The following is a 23034-nucleotide window of genomic DNA, read 5'->3' on the forward strand; positions in this document are numbered from 1 at the left end:
AAGTGAGTTAGAGTCAGCCACCTTAACCACGGAGGCCCCTCTGCTTGTTTTGATATTCAACAAGGAGATGCGTTCAATAAACGCTTGATGCCCCCAGTGGCATCCTTGTCGATAGATTTTGCACCTAAGTCCAAAATGAGGTCAAGGTCAAGGTCAAACTGAGGTCAGGTGATGTCTGAAGATGAGGAATGGTCACAGGTTACATCTGCATTAGTATCAAGACATTCTAATAAGAGCATAAAAATTCTGAGTTGATATGATAACTGACTTGAGCATATTGTATTGACCTACTTTAATACTACAACAAACAAAGTCTGCTCTAGTCATGGACCCTTCACAAATTGGTATTCTGAAATAGACTTAGTTGTGTAAAGTTTTACTTTTACCTTTGGTTTAGGTGAAGTTTTTCCATCAACACCCTCTGCAAGAAACTCCTCTAATGTGAGATACTCTGATGGCGAGGTGATACGATTGCTTGACTTAAAACCACCTTCATCATCACTGGCTGGCCGACCCATACCTGGAACGTAGAAATACTCAGTTTATATGAATTTTTTCTTAAATCTAATCCCATTTTGGGTATTTGTACACTATTTACTATATGTTAGTATACCTCAAGAACTATTTTTAATGAATGATTTTAATGAAGTAGTAAACAACTATTAAAGATGTTAATCAAACCTTCAGGAATGTACACATATATTCATGGGAAATGAGTAAAACTGATACACAGAACATGGTCAGAGTTTGAATTTAAGCTTGTAAACCTGTGAAATGATGGTGAACAATTTTAATAGTGAGCTGATACTTTATGAACTTGTGAATCAAAATTTTGGGCTGAATGATCCACATTTTCAGTTGTTGATCTTCACCAGTGTTCTTTCTTCGACAAGTTGTGGTTATTGCAGTGCGTTTTGTCTTTTTTAGGAATGCTACTGCTATTAACAGAATTTACATTCAATACTTGCCTTGTGTGCATTATCTATTCAGTGACTGACTAGTACTTGCACAAATACTCATGCTGTATATTGCACAAACATTGGTTTTTTTAATTCAGTGATTAGAGACTATTTATGATAATGCAAATACAAGTTTACATGGATATTTTGGTTTCCTACACTCGGCAAGTATACACTGCAGATTGAAAATGCCAGTTGTTTTTTCTTTAATGTGAGAAAAAAAATGTTCTTGGAACAAATACAAATCAACAATATGACTAATTTTGAACTCTAACAGTTTTCTATAATGACCTCTAGTTTTGGAAACTGAAAATGATCTTTTCCTGAAATATGATAACTGAATTTTGTGTTAAATTAAATTGCTATTTTAATCTGAGGTTGATCATTGACAACTTGATATTTTGCACCCATTTTACAAATTATTTTCTTTATCACTATCAAATTTTAAGCTTCAAACATACTACTTTTGAACAACATGACTTTGATTTTGTTGCATTTACCAAAAAAACCAACACAATTATAGGTCATATTGCAACTTTCAAGCTTTTCATGGTGCAAGATGACCCAAAGTGCCTTGATCTCAAAGCATTATTACAGGGACGAGTCGACACCTTGGTAGAACCAACGACCTTAGGCAAGCCATCTGGATGTCTTCCTTACATGACATTGTAAGAATTCTACAAATGAGCCATGCCATGAGAAAACCAACATAGTGGGTGTGCGACCAGCATGGATCCAGACCAGCCTGCACATCCGCGCAGTCTGGTCAGGATCCATGCTGTTCGCTAACAGTTTCTTCAATTCCAATAGGCTTTAAAAGCGAACAGCATGGAGCCTGACCAGACTGCGCGGATGCGCAGGCTGGTCTGGATCCATGCTGGTCGCAAACCCACTATGTTGATTTTCTCATGGCACAGCTCAAATCAAGTGAAACAGTTAGGTGCAGTTGATTTGAAGTCGGGGACCTGTACCACTCTGCTACGGAGGCCCAAAGCATGAATTTGAAAATATTGTGCATTCTTACATTTTCAATAAAGATCAATTAATTCATCATTTCAGATCAAAAATAGAACACATATATCTTAATTATTTGTTTATCCAAACATTTTCATTCACTAACTAATTTAATATATAACCTTTGATTGTTATTATAAAACAAAGAGATTATTCAACTGTATGATTTCTTCAATGAAGGTTTTTTTTTATTACTATGCAAAATTAAGTCTTATGAAAATTACCAATTGAAAATCATCTGTTTTAATGTTTACTCTGTAGAAGTGAAGACACAAACACTGCACTCAGCTGCTTAATGATTCAAAAGCAGGATATTTAAGAGCACTCTTGTAAAATCCACAAACTGCAGACCACATCATAATGGAATTTTTTTTTTTTCAGACCGAACAGTTCTACAAACAGAAAGTCTAAGAAATTTTTCGTTTTCTAATCTTGCCCTATTTATATAATCAAAAAGGAAAGTGTTAACTGGATAATCTAATATGAAAGTTAAAATGGTTGAAAATAAGTCTACAACTTATCGCTGAAAAAGAAACAGGTTGAAATCTACGACCTAGCGGGAAGCGAAAATTGCCGACAACTCATAATATAGCTAGAAGCGTTACCTGGGAGAAGCGTGAAAGTAGAGTTGCTAAGGGAGACACTGTCTCCATGACTACGTAGAGTATCACTAAGTAAATCTTCTGTAGACCGCGCACCTAAACAAGGGAGATAATTAAAAAACAACAAAAGGTGAGGATCACTACAAAATATTAGAGGTTAAAAGCTGGAAAACAAAAATTATTTTAAGCTGTTACCAAACAAGATACAGAAGAAACTAAGTAGCAATAAAATGAGGCAATAAAATTTTTATCTGAAATTTCACATTTGCCTGTAAAATATAAGCCAACAAAGAAACTGAATTCATAACCAAATTTCAATGAGGTAAAATCTAGTGGCATACCTGGTGAAAACACTGTAATAACATGAAAACGTTTTTTGAAACATCGAGTTGTACACTACCTTAAGTTTGCCAATTGAATCAATAATCAAAAAAAAACATATTCAATTTCATCAAATTCTGACATAATGTATAAACTACAGAATAGAATTTTGTGAATTATTCCTAAAGGAACAGTTCAAATATAAGAATTTTGTTCCTATTTTAAGTCGCGTAAAAAAGACATTGTTAATATTATTTTTATATCAAACATTTTACTTTCACACGGTGGTAGTATTAAGCAAAAGAAAAGAAGTTAATTAGTAACTTTTAAAGTGAATTTCAGTTGTTTTACCTCGTAACTCGGATTGAGATAAACTATGTCTATCCATACTAGGGCTCGTATTTAGGGCGGTAGTGGATTTTGCGAGCCCTCGATTTTGTTTTGATAATTTTGGACTATCGCTGTCACCAAGGAAACCAGCATTACTGCCACGTCGTCGACGATACCGTCTTTTGTCTGTGTTGGTTGGGGAAGGAGAAATGTGCCATATTAGATCAACAAACAAACTCTGTGTTAGTAACTTGGCAATTTAGTAACATTATTCAGTGCAATATAGTGATCCTTACATATCTGAACATTAACAAATTCCAGTGCAGAAGTACAGTCCCTTTGCATGTAAATTTTGTCATCTAAAGCCGTAATCTTGTTTCTGATTGGTTGATCTTCATCAAAGTTTATTTTTCAAATATCAAAATTTTCAAACATATCCAGACATTTAAGACTGGAATTTACAAAGTTCATGTTTAAAGGCTATTTAAAGATAATATCTGTCTCAGAAATTTAAATGAAGACCAAACAATCAGTTTGTAACTAGTGCAGGGAAGGACATGCATAACACAGGTGGATATTATAGTTATATACAATACAAATACATTACACCAATACAATACCCAGAAACATGCAAATACACAATACACATAAGTTGTCATTTCCATTGCCAATCTTTTAAAGTACCAGTCAGAATCTTAAATAGCGCTTAACAGAAACAATAAACTTTGAGATTTTTAAAAATTCAATCCAGGTTTTCAGGATTTTAGGCATTTGTAACCTTAAACCCCTATTCAGCTGATGATGAGCTAAAGGTGATGGCAAACATATTTTTTACAGTGCAAGAGGTCCTACACTGAGAAAGTATTCAATTAGCAAAGCCGTGGTTAAAGTGCCTGTAAAAGCTGTGGTTAAAGTTCCAGTAAAAGCCATGGATTATGCATCAGTAAAAGCCATGATTAAAGTTCAGTGAGAAGTGATTGCAGTGGTAAATGACAGGTGTTTTACATAACAAGAACATACTAGACATTAAACAAAGCCATCCAATTTTTTAATAAAATGCAACTTTACTTTCTTGCTTTATTAACTTATATGACAAGTGTGCACCTTGGTGTATTTCTGAACAAAAGAGGCTTCTAGCTATTATAAAGCTATTAAATCGACGCTGCTTTAAAATACACTACCGTAACGTCAATATACAATTATCAACCCAAAAAAAGTTATACTCACCGAGCCAAAGGCGAGGTCAATATAACTTTTGAGGGTTGATAAATCCGGTTCCCAACTATTTAATTTACGCACGCATTGAGTGTATAATAAAGTTTAACCTAGGTCTATTGAGTACCATTCAATGGTGTGTGCGTTCAATGTGGGAGAATGCCTACCGTGCTAAAGCATCCAGATGATGCAGATTTTGTTTATGCTAGTAAAAACTAATTGTGTGCGTTTCTGTAATTTCATATACGTTTTTTATATGCTTAAAAAATATCAGACATGCGTATATGCATTATTTCAAAGCGTAATTTACGCTAATACGCATCTTATCTGGAGCCCTGTGTACTTCAATAGCAGAAAGCTGCAAATAGCCAACTATCAATTTTGTGCAAACCTATTATGTGCTTGTGCTTTCCCTGAATGCAAATCAAAGATGAGTAATCTATAATGTTTTCACTTTATCAGAGTATTGAACGGCAGAAGTTTGCTTTACAACAATACAACAATGCAATGTAATTTGAACTTCCTGTAAATTCTCAAAGCCCACAATATAATGTAATCTGAACTTCCTGAAAAAATATGCAAACCCCACAATACAACAGTGCCAGACATGTTGGGATATTGAACCTAAAGGTTTTTTATGCTTTTTATGCAGTAACTAACTAGACATGTCAAACTTTAGTGCAGATCTGAAAATTTTCTTCATATTCCAAGTTTGCTTAGTGTTATTGATCAACATACTGCCATGCTTTGTGCAGTTGACTTTAGAAACAGCAGGCTTATCTAAATCAACTTATCAAAATGAGTCGCGCCATGAGAAAGTCAACATAGTGCATTTGCGACCAGCATGGATCCAGACCAGCCTGCGCATCCGCGCAGTCTGGTCAGGATCCATGCTGTTCGCAAACGGTTTCTCTAATTGCAATAGGCTTTGAAAGCGAACAGCATGGATTCTGACCAGACTGCACGGATGTGCAGGCTGGTCTGGATCCATGCCTGTCGCAAATGCACTATGGCGGTTTTCTCATGGTGCGACTCAAATGTAAAACTGACTAAGAGTCTCAACATGCAAAGTGCTTAAAATTCAAACAGTGCAGCTGGCTAAGTATCACATTAAGGGAGATGTTTTAATAAGGTATACAGTGCAATGTTAGCATGCATGGTGACATTCTGTCAAATAGGTCAGTCAGTCATACTTCTTGTCGGCATAGATACATAATGTAATGTTACTAAAGCAGCTAATTTTTGTTTTTACTGTTTTGTGGAATTTATACAAAGTATACATTGTGCCATGCAATTATAACCTTTATTTCTTTAGAAGTCTATAAAATTGTTTTCCTTTAAAACACTATGTGATCAATTCATACTGTGTCCATTTTATTTACATCTCCAGTAAATCTTTCAAATATGGCTTCATTCTGTTCAATTTACTAGCTAAATAAAATTTCTCTCACTTCTACAAAATCTTTTCTTACTTAAGAAATTTCATCACTAGGGAATTTACATTAATTACAATTGTTTATTACACATCTAGCTAAAATGGCAATCTAACATAACTATGATATGGAATACATTATTGATCATAACTGAAACCTCTTACCCGATTTCTTGGAAAATTCTCCATCTGGTTCAGCAAATGAACCAGAACCCAAGGAGGAATTGTCTGGGCTACCTTCATGCAGGTTTGGTCTGGACTTGCTCCTCTGAAAGTAAAATTCGGTTTGTTTCTTTGATACCAAATCTAGCATCTTTTTAAGCACTTTAGTGGAAGGTTCAATATGCATTTTTAACTCCTGCTATCTTCTCTGTAACCTCCAGACAGCTTTGACATATTTTAGAGAAATTTGTGGATTTTTCAATGCAATAGTTTGTACTTTTGATTAACAATAGTTTTTATCCTGTGTTTTAATAACTCAAAAAAGAAAAGATCATTGTTATCAGTTCTAAATTGTTTTCCACAAGTGACTCAACTTCTCCTTATTAAACAAAAGTTGATGATAAAAAGCCATATTAGTAAAATCATTAATTAAGCATATGCCCTGACTAAGAGTTTGTTTTACTTAACTAATTTATTTTAGCACAATTGTGTTGAAATTCTGAAGCTTATTTGAACAAAACTCTCACTGATGTCATATGAGAAGGCATGGTTGTGGCCCCGATGGGGCGAGCAGATGACATCTTAACCACTAGACCACTAGGAAGTTGTAGAGACTACAGCTTAATCTTAACCATCACCCTGCTAAATTTCTATAATGAACTTGTCCATCTTTCAATTTGGACAGTACCAATGACTGTTAAAAGGGGTGATTACCAAAAAGATACTGACTGAATAGCGAACAGTGCAGATCATGATCAGACTGCACTTATGTGCAAGTTGATAAAGATCTACACTGGTCGCAAAGGCAGAATCAATCATGTCCAGGATAACCACTAGACAGATAGTCTAAATTTCTCTCTATATAGCTATATATCAGCCAGGCATGATATATAAAGGACTAGTACCTTAAGTCCTCCTCTAACTTTTTGCAGTAGCATGGCACCAAAACTTTTGTTCTTCTTCTGTTTATCTCTATTCTTGTAATGCTCCATGATTTTCTCCTCAAGTCTTTCCTTCTGTCTACGTAAATCTGCTAACTGTTCCCTGCAAATTTTAAAACATTAACAGTTAAAACATTAACAAATTAAATTTTCCCCTAAGGAGTCATTTAACATAAACAAGAGGACCATGATGGTCCTGAATCGCTCACCTGGTCCCACATGACCCAGTTTTGAACTCAGTATGACGTCGTTTTTTCTATTATTTGACATAGTGACCTAGTTTTTGAGCTCATGTGACCCAGTTTTATGCTTGACCTAGATATCATCAAGATAAAAATTCTGACCAATTTTCATAAAGATCCATTGAAAAATATGGCCTCAAGAGAGGTCACAAGGTTTTTCTATTATTTGACCTAATGACCTAGTTTTTGAAGGCACGTGACCCAGTTTTGAACTTGATGACCTAGATATCATCAAGATGAACATTCTCACCAATTTTCATGAAGATCTCATGAAAAATATGGCCTCTAGAGAGGTCACAAGGATTTTTTTTTTTATACCTACTGACCTAGTTTTTGACCAAAAGTGACCCAGTTTCGATCTTGACCTAGATATCATCAAGGTTAAACAAGAGCACCGCCTTGCGGGTGCTGACGCTCATCTGATTTTTTTTGTATAATAGAAATATTGTCCTATCCATGATTTTCTAAGTCTAAAAAGGGCCATCACTCTTGCAAAAAGCAGGATAGAGTTATGTTTCTTGATGTACAGTGTCCACTTATGATGGTGAAAAACTGTTGCAAGTTTTAAAGCAATAGCTTTGATAGTTTATGAGAAAAGTTGACTTAAACATAATATTCAACCAAGAAAATGATTTTTCTAAGTCCAAAAAGGGCAATAATTATTGCAAAAAGCAGGATGGAGTTATGTTGCTTGCTGTACAGGGTCAGCTTATGATGGTGAACAAGAGTTGCAAGTTTTAAAGCAATAGCTTCGATAGTTTAAGAGAAAAAGTTGACCTAAACATAAAACTTAACCAAGAAATCTGATATTTTCTAAGTCCAAAAGGGGCCATAAATCTTGCAAAAAGCAGGATGGAGTTATGTTTCTTGCTGTACAGGGTCAGCTTATGATGGTGAACAAGTGTTGCAAGTTTTAAAGGAATAGCTTTGATAGTTTAGGATAAAAGCTGACCTAAACATAAAACTTAACCAAGAAAACTGATTTTCTAAGTCCAAAAGGGGCAATAATTCTTGCAAAAAGTAAGATGGAGTTATGTTTCTTGATGTACAGGGTCTGCTTATGATGGTGAACAAGTATTCCAAGTTTCAAAGCAATAGCTTTGATAGTTTAGGAGAAAAGTTGACCTAAACATAAAACTTAACCAAGAAATCTGATATTTTCTAAGTACAAAAGGGGCCATAAATCTTGCAAAAAGCAAGATGGAGTTATGTTTCTTGCTATACAGGGTCAGCTTATGATGGTGAACAAGTATTCCAAGTTTCAAAGCAATAGCTTTGATAGTTTAGGAGAAAAGCTGACCTAAACATAAAACTTAACCAGGCAACGCCGACGCAGACGCCGACGCCGACAACCGCTCAAGTGATGACAATAACTCATCATTTTTTTTCAAAAAATCAGATGAGCTAAAAAAGACCAATTTTCATGAAGATCCACTGAAAAATATGGCCTCTAGAGAGGTCAAAAGGTTTTTTATTTTTAGACCTACTCACCTAGTTTTTAAACGCAGTTGACCCAGTTTCGAACTTGACCTAGATATCATCAAGATGAACATGTAGAATACTTCATACAGATCCCATGAAAAATATGGCCTCTAGAGAGGTCACAAGGTTTTTTTTATTACTTGACCTACTGATCTAGTTTTTAAACGCAGTTGACCCAGTTTCAAACTTGACCTAGATATCATCAAGTTAATCATTCTGACCAATTTCCATGAAGATCCATTCAAAAGTATGGCCTCTAGAGAGGTCACAAGGTTTTCCTATTTTTAGACCTACTGACCTAGTTCTTAACCGCAGTTGACCCAGTTTCAAACTTGACCTATATATCATCAAGATGAACATGTAGAATAACTTCATACAGATCCCATGAAAAATATGGCCTCTAGAGAGGTCACAAGTTTTTTTTTATTACTTGACCTACTGATCTAGTTTTTCATGGCACGTGACCCAGTTTCGAACACGACCTAGATATCATCAAGTTAAACATTCTGACCAATTTTCATGACGATCAATTCAAAAGTATGGCCTCTAGAGAGGTCACAAGGTTTTCCTATTTTTAGACCTACTGACCTAGTTTTTAACTGCAGTTGACCCAGTTTCAAACTTGACCTATATATCATCGAGGTGAACATTCTGACCAACTTTCATACAGATCCCATGAAAAATGTGTCCTCTAGAGAGGTCAAAAGGTTTTTCTATTATTTGACCTACTGACCTAGTTTTTCATGGCACGTGACCCAGTTTCGAACACGACCTAGATATCATCAAGTTAAACATTCTGACCAATTTTCATGAAGATCAATTCAAAAGTATGGCCTCTAGAGAGGTCACAAGGTTTTTCTATTTTTAGATCTACTGACCTAGTTTTTAAACGCAGTTGACCAAGTTTCAAACTTGATCTAGATATCATCAAGATGAACATTCAGACAAATTTCATACAGATCCCATGAAAAATATGGCCTCAAGAGAGGTCACAAGGTTTTTTTTATTATTTGACCTACTGACCTAGTTTTTGAAGGCACGTGACCCAGTTTCGAACCTGACCTAGATATCATCAAGGTGAACATTCTGACCAATTTTCATGAAGATCCATTGAAAAGTATGGCCTCTAGAGAGGTCACAAGGTTTTTCTATTTTTAGACCTACTGACTTAGTTTTTGACAGAACTGACCCAGTTTCGAACTTGACCTAGATATCATCAAGATGAACATTCAGACTAATTTTCATACAGATCCCATGAAAAATATGGCCTCTAGAGAGGTCACAAGGTTTTTTTATTATCTGACCTACTGACCTAGTTTTTGAAGGCACGTGACCCAGTTTCGAACCTGACCTAGATATCATCAAGGTGAACATTCTGACCAATTTTCATGAAGATCCATTGAAAAGTATGGCCTCTAGAGAGGTCACAAGGTTTTTCTATTTTTAGACCTACTGACCTAGTTTTTGACAGAACTGACCCAGGTCCGAACTTGGCCTAGATATCATCAAGATGAACATTCAGACCAATTTTCATACAGATCCCATGATAAATACGGCCTCTAGAGAGGTCACAAGGTTTTTTTATTATTTGACCTACTGACCTAGTATTTGATGGCACGTGACCCAGTTTCGAACCTGACCTAGAAATCAAGTTGAACATTCTGACCAATTTTCATGAAGATCCATTGAAAGGTATGGCCTCTAGAGAGGTCACAAGGTTTTTCTATGTTTAGACCTACTGACCTAGTTTTTGACCGCACCTGACCCAGTTTCGAACTTGATATCATCAAGATGAACATTCTGACCAACTTTCATAAAGGTATCATGAAAAATGTGACCTCTAGAGTGGTCACAAGCAAAAGTTTACGCATGGATGCACGCACGCACGCACGACGGACGCTGCGCGATCACAAAAGCTCACCTTGTCACTTTGTGACAGGTGAGCTAAAAACAATTATCTATGTATTTATCTATCAAATGCCACTGTCATATTTTATAACCGTCACTATAAAACATACATAAATATCTTTCTCATTTTTACCAAAGTTTTGAAAATATGGCAAGCCTTAATCTCTGAAGTTCTATTTAATGCTTTTGGTACAAGTTGAGGTTGAAGTGCCATAACTGGCATAAAATCGTTATAAACTTTTCCCCAAACTGCAGTGAAGACATAAGCAATTGGTTTGTGATGATGCAATAAATAATGATTTCTGATACATCTTAAAACAAAATTTTGCAGAAGTCCATTTTTATTGATACCACTATCCCTGAATCATCCCTTACATAGACTGGTAGGAAATGTACATCAACTTACATGTATGATTTTTCCTGTCCAGCCATCTGGTCTTTATTATTAAGAACATAATCAAGCAGGTCCTGGTTCTTCCCAATCAACAGCTCCACTTGATTCATCAGTTGCTCCTTGTCTTCTAATGTCTTCTGATGCATCTCATATAAACTCTGAAATTCAATTACCGGTACGTAACTATGGTTACCCATCATAACTAACATCAGTGTTTTCTTTTTCTCAATACAAAATTACAATGATAAATTAGAAATAAGGTCCATGGGACTTTTAACTTAATAAAGAGCAAGTACAGCCTATCTTTTATTCTAACATGTTTTATATGCATGTGTTCCCTCTGAAAACTGAAATACACTGAATGAGTTAAAATGTGATGTTTATGGTACTAATATTCAGATTGTTGGACTGAACTTTATTCACAGAAATAACTTGATTATCCAAATTCTTCCGTGTCAGATAAAACGTCAATGCTATCACTTGGCAATGCAAGAACAACATACATGTAAAATATTTAAGCACCTGAGGCCTTATACAACCTACCCTTTACCAAAATTTGGACAGAATAACTTGTTGCCAATTAGTATCTAATTACTAAAACTACCCATCAAAATGATGGGTAATGGACCCCAAAGACAATATCAGCGACCCCAATGACAACATCAGCTGTCTCAATCTAAACGGAAACTCATGGCCCTCAAGGGTTACGTAACATTTACCATTAGCCTTTCGGCTGCTGGCGGCAAGTGATTCTACTTTTGTGACCAGTGCACTGTTCGCTATTCAGTCAGTAAATTATTGAACACCCTTACGAATAATAAATGGTACTGCTCAAATTGAATGAAGGGCCATTCCATTTCAGAAATTAAGCAGGGTAAAGGTTAGAAATGCTGAAAAAGGTTACAAAGATACCGGTACATAATTGCATGAGTCAACTGTCAATGCAGGTTAACTACATTAAAGGTATATTAAGGATTCTTTTCCTGAAAGAGACCCATGAGTCAATTAAAGGAAGCAGGAAAAGCTTTTTTTATCAAACTAAACATTGCTGTAATCATCACTACTGGTCCAGTGCCTAAATCCGGACACTTTTGTTGGTTTTATGACCATAACTTTGCATTCCGAAACCGCACGTGCATCACATTTCAAATGTATAATTTTAGGTTCTTTATAAATCCCTATGCAAAACAACAAAATCGTATATTGCTGATTTCATCATAAAAAAGTCATCCGAAGTGGGCCAGTAAAAGCTGTCAAAATCGACCTTCAGAGTGCTTAAATATTCGGACACTATTTCGGTATGAAATGCAATGAATCAGTGCTCCAAAAAATAAAAATGAACACGACTTTGTTTGAAACAAAGCAGTCAGATTCAGTCCTGTAAATTTTGTATACAGACATCTCCGTTCGATTGAAGTTTTATTACCTGTTAATCACGTGATCATGTGGACTAGTTTCTAATTTAATGTATATATGCCAAATATAACAATAATATAATACGCAATAAAATCTATCTTAGCGAAAATTAATGTTTACACACATGCAGATTCTGTTGATGTTGTTATACTCTTTGACCCAACTATACACTATAAAGACGCCGCGTCGATTTTATATTATAAATTGCTTCCCTTGTCTGCAAAATGCTGGCATTTTCTTCTCTATTGAATTAATCATTATATAACAGAAATCGGTTAAATTTGTTATATAAATACTGAGGGTAGTACAGAAATGTAGAACATGTTTTACATCAGTTTTTATCAACTTAGAAAAAGAGTCGTCTGCAACAGGAATAATTGTTTTCTCATTAAATTAGTACCTCGTCGCACCTCAAATAACGGGCGTGCGCTGTATGACGTCATCCCCCGCAACACACAATGTTTACTTTTAGCGGTGCGGATATTTGAAGGTAATTTTCTCGGGAAATACTTACATTCACACACTGTTGTTGACAACTGGTCATCAAAGCTTTCGTCTGCGTCGATCATGTTCATTCCAGTAAAAAATCACGACCGTAAAGCTTGTTTTAATGGTGTCCGAATTATTAAGCACTGTCCGGATTTAGGCACTGGACCAGTATATGTGAAGTTTCAAAAAACATGAGACAAATCCTTCAATCCAGAATCTGACTATCAAACTTAAATGATCTTACTTTGTCTATTGTAAAGAAACGTGGAATATGGTATTATAGGTGAGGTGAGAATATTATGAAAATTACCTACGCACACTATTAAATTTTTAACTACTCATGTCAGTAAAAATATTGTAATCAGTTGAAGGATTTTCTATCCATTAATTCACCTGTATATCCCTTTAAAGCGACATAAAGGCAAATTCAGAGTGTACTTACATCATGCTTATTTGCAACGTAGTTCAAGTCTACCTCAATCGACTTTAATTTCTCCTTATATTCTGAACAGTCTTGCTGGAGGTTGTTATAATCTGTCTTTAACTGTTTATTTTCATAAACAACATCCCGATGATTTTTGTCCATTGCACTATGAGCACCTTTTAATTTATCATATTCATTTAACAATCTATCATGTTCGTCCCTAAGTTTGTTGTAATTTAGCTGAAGATTTCCTAGAGATTTCTTCTCTGACTGCAACTGTTCACGTTCCCGAATTAACCAGTCCCTTACTTTACTATCATCATCTTTAACATGCAATAAATTGTTTAATTGCTGTTGTAAGTCTCTATTTTCATTTTTGACAGTTTTATGAATGGATTTAAGTGAACCATGCTCTGATATTAAAGCCTCGTACTCTGATGTGGACTGTTCGTGAATTTTTTGCAGTGTTTCGTGATCTTGTATAAGCAAATCGCGAGCACTTTGTAGATCCTGATACAACTGGTTAAGTTTTTTGTGGTCTCTCTCCAAAACGGACATTTGCCCCTGTAAGGACGAGTTCTGAGCTTTTAAAGAATCACACTGCGCTTTGAATGTAGCATTTTCAACTTGGAGCTTGGCATTCTGGGACTGCAGTGAGCCTCTCTCACTCTGGCCTGATGCATTATGGGATTGAAGCTGTGAATTCTGGGATTCCAGTTTCTTGATTTGTTCATTGAGACTGTTGTTCTGTGACTTCAGATTGTCATTCTCAACCTGCAGACTGGCATTCTATAAGAAAATGTATTTTGTTATTGTTTATTTTTATTTCATGCTTCATGATGTTTGGACACATTTACTTGTTTCACAGTTATATGTAGAGTAATGGTAAACTCACTTTCTAGCAAAGATAGTGGAGGAACACCTAAGATACAACTGTCTTACAAGCGTTAGTTTTGGCACAAATGGATACCTAGACAACAAAACTGACTTAGTCCAGTGGATTTGAGGTCAGAACTGTGTTGAATGTTGTGACAAGTCATCATAATACCAGCATTTTCAATTTATCTTTCTTTTTACCAAATACAAGCACTTAACTGTAAAATTTAAAATATACCAAGATGGCCCTAGGTCGCTCACCTGAGAAACACACCATAACAGTGTAAACATGTTTGACACAGTGATTTCATGGAAACAAATATTCTGACCAATTTTCATTAAGATTGGACCAAAAATGTGGTCTCTTGAAGTGTAAACAAGTATTTTGTTCAATTTGACCTAGTGACCTAGTTTTTAAGTCAAGGTAACCTACATTCAAACTTGACCTAGATTTGATCAAGGCAATCATTCTGACTAAATTTCATGAACCTCAATTGGAAAATACAGCCTCTATCGCATACAAAATGTTTTTCTTTGATTTGTCCTAGCCACCTAGTTTTTGATCCCAGATGACCCGTATTCAAACTTGACCTTAATTTCATCCAGGCTATCATTCTGACCAAATTTCATGAAGATCAATTGAAAAATACAGTCTCTATCGCATACACAAGATTTTTCTTTGATTTGGCCTAGTGACCTAGTTTTTAAAACAGATGACCCATATTCTAACTTGACCTAGATTTTATTAAGGCAATCATTTTGACTAGATTTTATGTATATCCAGTGTAAAATGCAGCTCCTATTGCGTACACAAGGTTTTTCTTTAATTTGACCGGGTGACCTAGTTTTTGACCCTAGATGACCCATATTTGAACTAGACCTAGATTTCATCCAGACAAACATTCTGATCAAATTTCATGAAGACCCGGTGTAAAATGCAGCCCCTATTGCATACACAAGGTTTTTCTTTGATTTGACCTAGTGACCTAGTTTTTGATCCCAGATGACCCATATTTGTAACTGGCCTAGATTTCATCAAGGCAATCATTCTGACCATAATTCATGAAGATCAATTGAAAAATACAGCCTCTATCGCATACACAATGTTTTTCTTTGATTTGACCTAGTGACCTAGTAATTGACCCCAGATGACCCATTTTCGAACTCGGCCTAGATTTTATCAAGGTTATCATTCTGACAAAATTTCATGAAGGTCAATTGAAAAATACAGCCTCTATCGCATACACAAGATTTTTCTTTGACTTGACCTAGTGACCTAGTTTTTGAACCCAGATGACCCATTTTCGAACTCGGCCTAGATTTTATCAAGGTAATCATTCTGACAAAATTTCATGAAGATCAGTTGAAAAATACAGCCTCTATTGCATACACAAGGTTTTTCTTAGATTTGACCTAGTGACCTAGTTTTTGACCCCAGATGACCCATTTTTGAATTTGGCCTAGATTTCATCAAGGTAATCATTCTGACCAAAATTGATGAAGGTCCATTGAAAAATACAGCCTCTATCGCATACACAAGGTTTTTCTTTGATTTGACCTAGTGACCTAGTTTTTGACCCAAGATAACCCATTTTCGAACTCAGCCTAGATTTCATCAAGGTTATCATTCTGACAAAATTTCATGGAGATCAGCTGAAAAATACAGCCTCTATCGCATACACAGCTAAATGTTGACAGACGACAGACAGACGACAGACGCCAGACATCGAGCGATCACAATAACTCACAGGTGAGCTAAAAAAAGTGTTCATCTATATAAAAACAGTTTCAGTGAAACAACAGGGCTTCCATTGCCTAGCAGTTAAGGCTGCAGACTTTAAATCACTTGCAGGCAACTGCTTAAGTTTGAAATCTCACTTGCAGTGTACAATTCTTTCATGTGAAGAAGCCAGATGTCTTACAGAATGTCAATGGTTCTATCTATGTGCCCACCCTTGCCTAAAATCATGTATTAAGAGGCACCTGGTTTCTTCCTCCACCATCAAAGCCTGGAAAGTTACCACAAAAATTGTTCTGTTGCAACATTAAGTCCAGGTAAATAAATCAATCAACATGTACCATTTAATAGCAAGCATTTTACTTGCATGGCAGTTGCAAATCAGTATATGTTACTCAAAAGAAATATACATAATATTTAAAATAATTCAGCTTACATTTCTTTCCAGTTTAACCAAATGATTGGTCTGATTCTGGTCTTGACTCATGAACCCACTGTTCTTCATAAATGGACTGTTCTTAACTAGACGTGATTCTTGTCTGAAATGTAAATCTCATTTAGAAAATATATTATACAACAAGACTTATACTAATTAAGCATTATCTGTTTAACTATGTGGCCAGAATTTTCATACATTCTACTGACCAATGCCCATAATCATCAATGTTTAAAGTTTGAAACTTAGACTATAAAATGCTAAATTTTCTTTTGATCTGTCATTAAGAAATGAAACTTTGCATGAACGTGCATTCCATGTAGCAAACTTTCCTTAGCTATGAATAAAGAAATGCCAAATTGAATATTTGGTATTCTTAAATCATACTTTCAGACTTTTAAACATTGAGGAGTAAAGGCTGGAGGCAACCTTTCATATATCTTTTACTGAATCAGGCAATATAAATACATGCTGAATAACTTCTACATCAATGGCATATTTTTCAGCCTGCAATCCCATAACATTTGAAAAGTCAAACCAGATATACAATACCAGCTGTTCTACAAGTAAGCAAACTTGTCCTTTGTCACGAGAGCCAGTTACTGGTACACATGACCTTAACTTACTGTATGATTCACCTAATCAGTAACAGGATTTTTTCTTTGTGAATTTCTGCTTTAATATTCAAGATCAAGATTAAGTTATTCATCATTCTAAAATTCAAGGGAGTAGGGGGGTGTGTAGTTTGAAATTCCTGAATTTTAAGGATATCTTGAATAAGGTCAATTTCATGCCAAAAGATGTATTTTCTTTGGTTCAAAATTTTACTCCTTTTTTTTTCTTTGTTACATGGAATTGTTGCTTTTATGCTAACTAAGTCCATCAGCAAATACAGCCATAATTCAAATTTTATCACTTTTTTGTGTCCAAAGTAGCTGAATTTTATTACGGAAAATATCCTACAAGAATTTTTTGTTGTTGTTTTGATAAAGAATCAAAAACTATAAAATAATATTTTGAAAATTTAAAGTTACTATTTAATACCTCCTTCAAAGATCTCAAGAATGGCACAAAAGAAATGGTATTGTCCTACATTTAAAGAGAATTCAAGGTAAAACCTTGTTTAGCAAAAGGTGGTTCAAACAGTAAATATATACTGAAGTCATCTTAACATGATCTTAAGACCCCGTTACACATGTGAAGTTTATGGAAATTTAAATATTTGGCATTTTAAGTGCAAGTCTATTTTTCAGACTGTGAGTACTGATTAATACAGGTCCTTAACCTAAATCTATTACCTTTCTCTTTCTTTCCCGAGAGATTCTTCCTCCATTCTCTGTTTCAGAGACTCGCATTCTCGTCGTGTTATACGCAGCTCTTCTTGCAGTTTAAGGTTACGATTCTTCGACTCCTCAAGTCGACTGTCCAGTGCATGAATCTTGTCCTCTTTGATTGATAGAGATTTATTCAGCGTGTCCTCCATCAATGATTCTAGGGCCTTGAAGCGACTGAAATTAAACAACATAAACTGTTAAATATATATTTTTTACTATCATTTAACTTCCGGTATTTGTATCAGTTTTTTTATCATTAGGTGAACCTATCTATATAATTTCACAGACAGACTCTTTCTCCTTCCGCAGAAGATCCGCCACATGCATCTGGGACAAACAGGGCCTGATAAATTATCTCGTTTTCTTGTAAATATGAGCGACTCAGGGCAAGCGGAATTTGCTGTAGCGCTCATCCATCAGGAAAATTACAAGCTTTAGTTTTTACCAAATCAATGAAAAAAGTCGAAAGTTGAAAACGAAACTTTATTAATCGTTCACAACTATAAAATCTGTTTTGGTCTTTTACGATGCCACACTATGATCACATTAGCCTTGTGCTTTATAGTCAAAGACAAGATTCTGGTATGTTTCCAACAGACTTTAAAATAGATGCTGTTAATAAAATGGTTTGCCTTGTATTTCCTTAGTGATTTGAAGGACATGTACAAACTGCAGAAGGACAAATGAAAATTCTAAGCAGGTAGTCCTGCAGGGCACAATTCGTCACCTTAATTCCAGCCATTTATTTAGTTTTGAGAAAAACGTGTTTAAAGATCTGACTGAAAATAAAATGGGTGAGTCAGACATTTGTGGCACAGCAATTTCCTCTCTTCATGTTAGAGCTTCACGCATTATAGTTAGTGCATGTTGTAGAGCGTTTGGAGACAAATCCAACGATACTAAAAACTCCATTTTGTCAAAAATGAACTTATATGCTTCTGGAATTAAGGCGACGAATTCGCTTTCAAAGAAGTTGTTGAGCCCTGTAAAAAGGTATTTTTCAGTTTCTTCTGCCCCTCATTGAACGCAGCAGAAAAGACATAAATCATACTAAGACTATGAACACTTTACTTACAAATAAGTTTCCACTTTGAACTTTTGTTCATCCGATTTCTGACGTAATTTTTCCAACACATTGTACTCGACCACACAGCGAGTACAGAAATTATCCACAAACAATTTCAAGTCACCCTCCTTCATGTTTCAAGTTATTTCTTTTTACACCAAACTGTTTTTATATTCTCCTATGAAATATCTGATTTCATGATTTGATGTTTCACTTTCTATGTTACCAGTGCAACTATCCAAGCCTTTAATCAAATCACGTTTTCTCAGTCTTTTAACTTTACATAAAGATAAAGATGTCAAATCATTTATCCGTGTATCCAATTTGAGCCCAATTTTCACTTTCCCATGTCTTCTATTCATATAAAACTATCAGTATGTTAAAGAAATATGCCAATCAAATCTACATACTCCTGCCAAGTTTTTATTCAAATGTTTCTTAAACATTAAAATGTATCAAACAACCGGAGTACAAATAAGGTATTAAAATCAGTTGTAACAAGTTTTTCAAAATCTATTAACTCTTTAAAAAAAGAAATTCTCCAATTTCAAATACTTCTAAAATCTTTAAATTAAAAATATGAATCATCTGCCTCAAGTAATTTTGCGTGTGAAATTCAAGTCCCAATTATTTTTATTCTCTATTATCCTTTAACAACTTGAAAAAAAAAAACATTCAAAGTAATTGCGACCGTTCCTACTTTAACAAGTAAACTTAAAAGTTCAAGAAAAAAAAAAGCAAACTACATATTATTTAGTTCCCATAATCATGTTATTTTTGTTCGAAAAGCAGGAAAAGAAATAACAACCCGAGGAAGAATTATCAGTGTAGTACTGAACCAGTTTTGTTTACTTAACAATTAGAATTTCAATTTTCAGTCGTTTCTGTTTCAAGTAGTCTGTTATCAAACGTTTCCTTAAGAAATTCTTTTCATCGCAGGAACAATGTAAGTCACCGCTAGATCAACAAGTTTGTTTAACATATGTCTCCGCAGTTGTATATTTCACTTGAACTTATCCTTATTTTAACAGGTATGTAAACGTTACATCAATTTGCTTATGCATATTTTTAAAAGAGGTAAAAGCGGTAATTGGTAATTTGAATAAAGGGCAATAATTTCTTATTGATTCCAATAAAGTTTTCCCAGGCTTCAAAGAAAGTATAGTTTTAGCTGCAGTAGAAGAATCCATATTGCATGCAATATGAAACTTGGGTCCAGATATCTTTTAAAAACTGAGCTGAAACCAATCAATTAAGTACACTGCCACTTATATTTCATGAATATTTTAAATGAACAATTTCCTTACAAATTTTCTGCAATACTAGAATGATCATTAACTTACAAAATATTGGTTAATCAATTTAGTTTTAATTAATATGGCAATCATAACTGAAATAGATTTTTTGTTGTTCTGTTTTCAAAAACAAGTCAAGAAGATGTGTAAAACATGGCCCTAGCTGTTTTAAATATTATAGAATTTGAAAAAAGGTGCTGTTTTAAAAATATTCTAAAATTTTCATATTTTGATATAAAATATGTCAAAATTGTTTTTGTTTTTTTTTTTAATTAACTAAACAGAATATTTAAGTTCTTGAAACTAACTGTTTTCCTTTGCAAGAATACACACATTACAGGGACCTTTAATTAAATGTACCGGTATTAACTTCTCTGAAGAATATTTATCTGTGGAAAAAATTCAGGTCAGATGACATGATTTTAATGACCTGCCCTTAGAACAATTGTATAATTTAAGAAAATACATCATCAAATATTTGTATATGATAATAGTGTTAATTTTATGAAGTTATGCCGCCAGACTTAAAACAGGATTACAAATTTCAGTGAATTAATAATTTGTGTTTAATTTATTTACATAATCATTGAAATAGTAGAAAAATGGCAGACTACATAGGTCATTTGCATAAACCATAAAACTGTATCATTATTTTATCTAACTGAAACCCGTGAGTTTTGATCATCATTATGCAAACAATGCCTTAACATGAAGGTGAATTATGCATTATACAAGATCACAACACTATTATGTAATAGTTCATAAATGAAATATCAAAATCCACGAGGCATCTAATACAATTCCATAAATAAAATATGATCAAATATTAATCAAATATCATGCACAGAGCATTAATATAACTGTTTAGAAACCACAAATGCATGTCCACCATTTCACACTTGTATCCTTTTTTTTTTACATTAAATAATAAAAAAATCTTTGCAATAATTTCATATTTTTTTCCAAAATAAATAAATTCTAACCAGTGACAACACACAGTGACTGTATTAATTGCCCTGTACCAATTTTCTCACATTTTATTCCTTATATTTAATTCAAAATTAATTGAGCGAAAAATATTTCTTTCACTAGCACTTTTCTTAATTATAAACATTTCAAATAGTTATGTAAGATAGTGTGGATGAATGGCAAGAGCAAAAACTTTGGTCCAGTAACACGTACATTTACACAGCTACTTATTATATTTAATATCAAATCATTCGATCAATGATCGCCACTGGATGGCAGGTATTATTTTCAAAATCTGATAACACGGTTCTATTTTGTTTAAAAGTCAAGGTATGGTTATAGGGAAAATGTGAAAATTGTTTCATTTATGGTATATTCCTGATGACAATCTAAGTTAAAGAAAGCCATGAAAAAGTTTATTGTATAAGGCAACACTATAATAATGACCTATTATTGAAAGGTAAAATTGTACTTGTCAAACGTCAAGTATGTTCATAATTATGGAATACTTCTGGTGCCAGTTTGCGGTTTTGTTTTTTAAAACCTTAAATCAAGTGGGTGGAGCCTTTTTGTACAGCATGGTTACGTGTGGAAGTTTTTATATAACATCAATTTGCTATTGACAGTTCAATAAATCTTGGGTATGATAAATAGGAGACCAATAACAACTTATTACATATCAGACTGTCTCATTAAAAGATTCATTTTTTTAAATATTTTGGCATTCATTTGTATTCAATACACTGACAATGAATTATTATTATTAATATATCACTACCCACTGATTTGATGAAATCAGAAATTTTCTAAAAAAATGTACTATACAGATTTAACATTTAAATTTACTATGATTGTGCTATTAAAAAATCAACATTGCTAAAAGACTACATACAAAGTGACAAATGTATGACCTATAATGATGCCTAGTTCTATTTTGTCTCTTTGATTTGGTTTCAACAGTTTCTTTTCAACGGTACCTAAATATAGTTCCAGGTTTCTGAGCCAGTAACGATTTGTTCTCCTTAAGTGACTGGCAACTTCATCAGACTTATTGTTTCTATGAAATCTTCACATAGAACATTTGCCACGCCAGATCACACCTGAGAGTCCTATCGACATACTAAGCTAACATGTGTGGGGTGGTGGTGGTGTGTGTGTGTGTGGGGTGGAGTGGGTGGTGTCTGGGGCACTGTCTAATCTTGGTCCAATATGTATGTGACTACATATTGTTGGAAAGGCACTTGTCTACATACTCAAAGATACATGATGCCTCTCCATCTTGTACAACCAGATAACAACATTTAAACACAGAGAAAAGAAACCATACCCTACAGGAAATGAGGAAGGAGAAAGTGTAAGTTGTTTTCCCATCCTATAAATACATACCTGTCATCATTGGAATGTGATGTATCTAGTAGTTGGTCTGATTTAATGCCCACTCTCTCCAGGTCCTGATGTAGCTTATCCAGCTCATTCTCCAGCTCCTGAGTCTTTATCTTTTCATTCACCAAATCCTGAAACACAACATCAATATCCATCTAACAGCTTTATAAACTTTAGAAATTGTCAATATTTTCTTACTTTTATACTGGCTTGACATTAAAACATTTCACTCCACCCCCTATCTGAACCCAGACCTATTTCCTATAATGAGAAGAATAAACTGTGTTCATGAATTTCTAACAGTACTTGTTCTTTTTAGTACTACAAGGACCCAACAACTTCTTCAAAAGGAACAAAATGGAGTATGCACACTCAAAAATAGGGTTTGCAAGTCTTTTAAAAGCACTCTACTGGGTAATTTTTATAGATGTAGCTCCCAAGTAATAAAATGATTTTGGAGACCAGTCTGTAAAGTCCAGTATCTGACTGGTAGTTTAGGAACAAGCAATGGCAAGGTTGCAGTCTTAGACTGGTCACAAAATGTGAGCCTTCTAACCTTTGACACACGTTCCCAAGTTATAAAGTTGTTTTCAGTGACCAGTCCAC

The 23034-nt window shown here is 34.4% G+C and overlaps 1 protein-coding gene across 10 annotated transcripts in view; it reads right to left on the minus strand.

The window, feature by feature from the left end:
* LOC123541339 (girdin-like) overlaps positions 1-23034 on the minus strand; it is an 81299-nt gene that overhangs the window by 11974 nt on the left and 46291 nt on the right. For 6 of the 10 annotated variants that reach the window (XR_008371145.1, XM_053544664.1, XM_053544654.1 and 3 more), the window contains exons 14-23: positions 22432-22559; positions 17680-17889; positions 16382-16484; positions 13350-14120; positions 11015-11160; positions 6941-7079; positions 6039-6141; positions 3248-3412; positions 2579-2671; positions 387-520 (exon numbers count right to left, since the gene is read on the minus strand). Coding sequence is in view for 9 of the 10 variants with exons in the window: in XM_053544664.1 (XP_053400639.1) it covers positions 387-520; positions 2579-2671; positions 3248-3412; positions 6039-6141; positions 6941-7079; positions 11015-11160; positions 13350-14120; positions 16382-16484; positions 17680-17889; positions 22432-22559 (1992 nt within the window). In the remaining variant the exon portion in view is untranslated. Of the gene's footprint in view, positions 1-386; positions 521-2578; positions 2672-2916; positions 2929-3247; positions 3413-6038; positions 6142-6940; positions 7080-11014; positions 11161-13349; positions 14121-16381; positions 16485-17679; positions 17890-22431; positions 22560-23034 lie in introns of all 10 variants that reach the window. The other 4 variants (XM_045326773.2, XM_053544679.1, XM_053544674.1 and 1 more) reach the window with 4 other exon arrangements.

Source organism: Mercenaria mercenaria, chromosome 1 (genome assembly GCF_021730395.1).
Source record: "Mercenaria mercenaria strain notata chromosome 1, MADL_Memer_1, whole genome shotgun sequence".
NCBI lineage: Eukaryota > Metazoa > Mollusca > Bivalvia > Venerida > Veneridae > Mercenaria > Mercenaria mercenaria.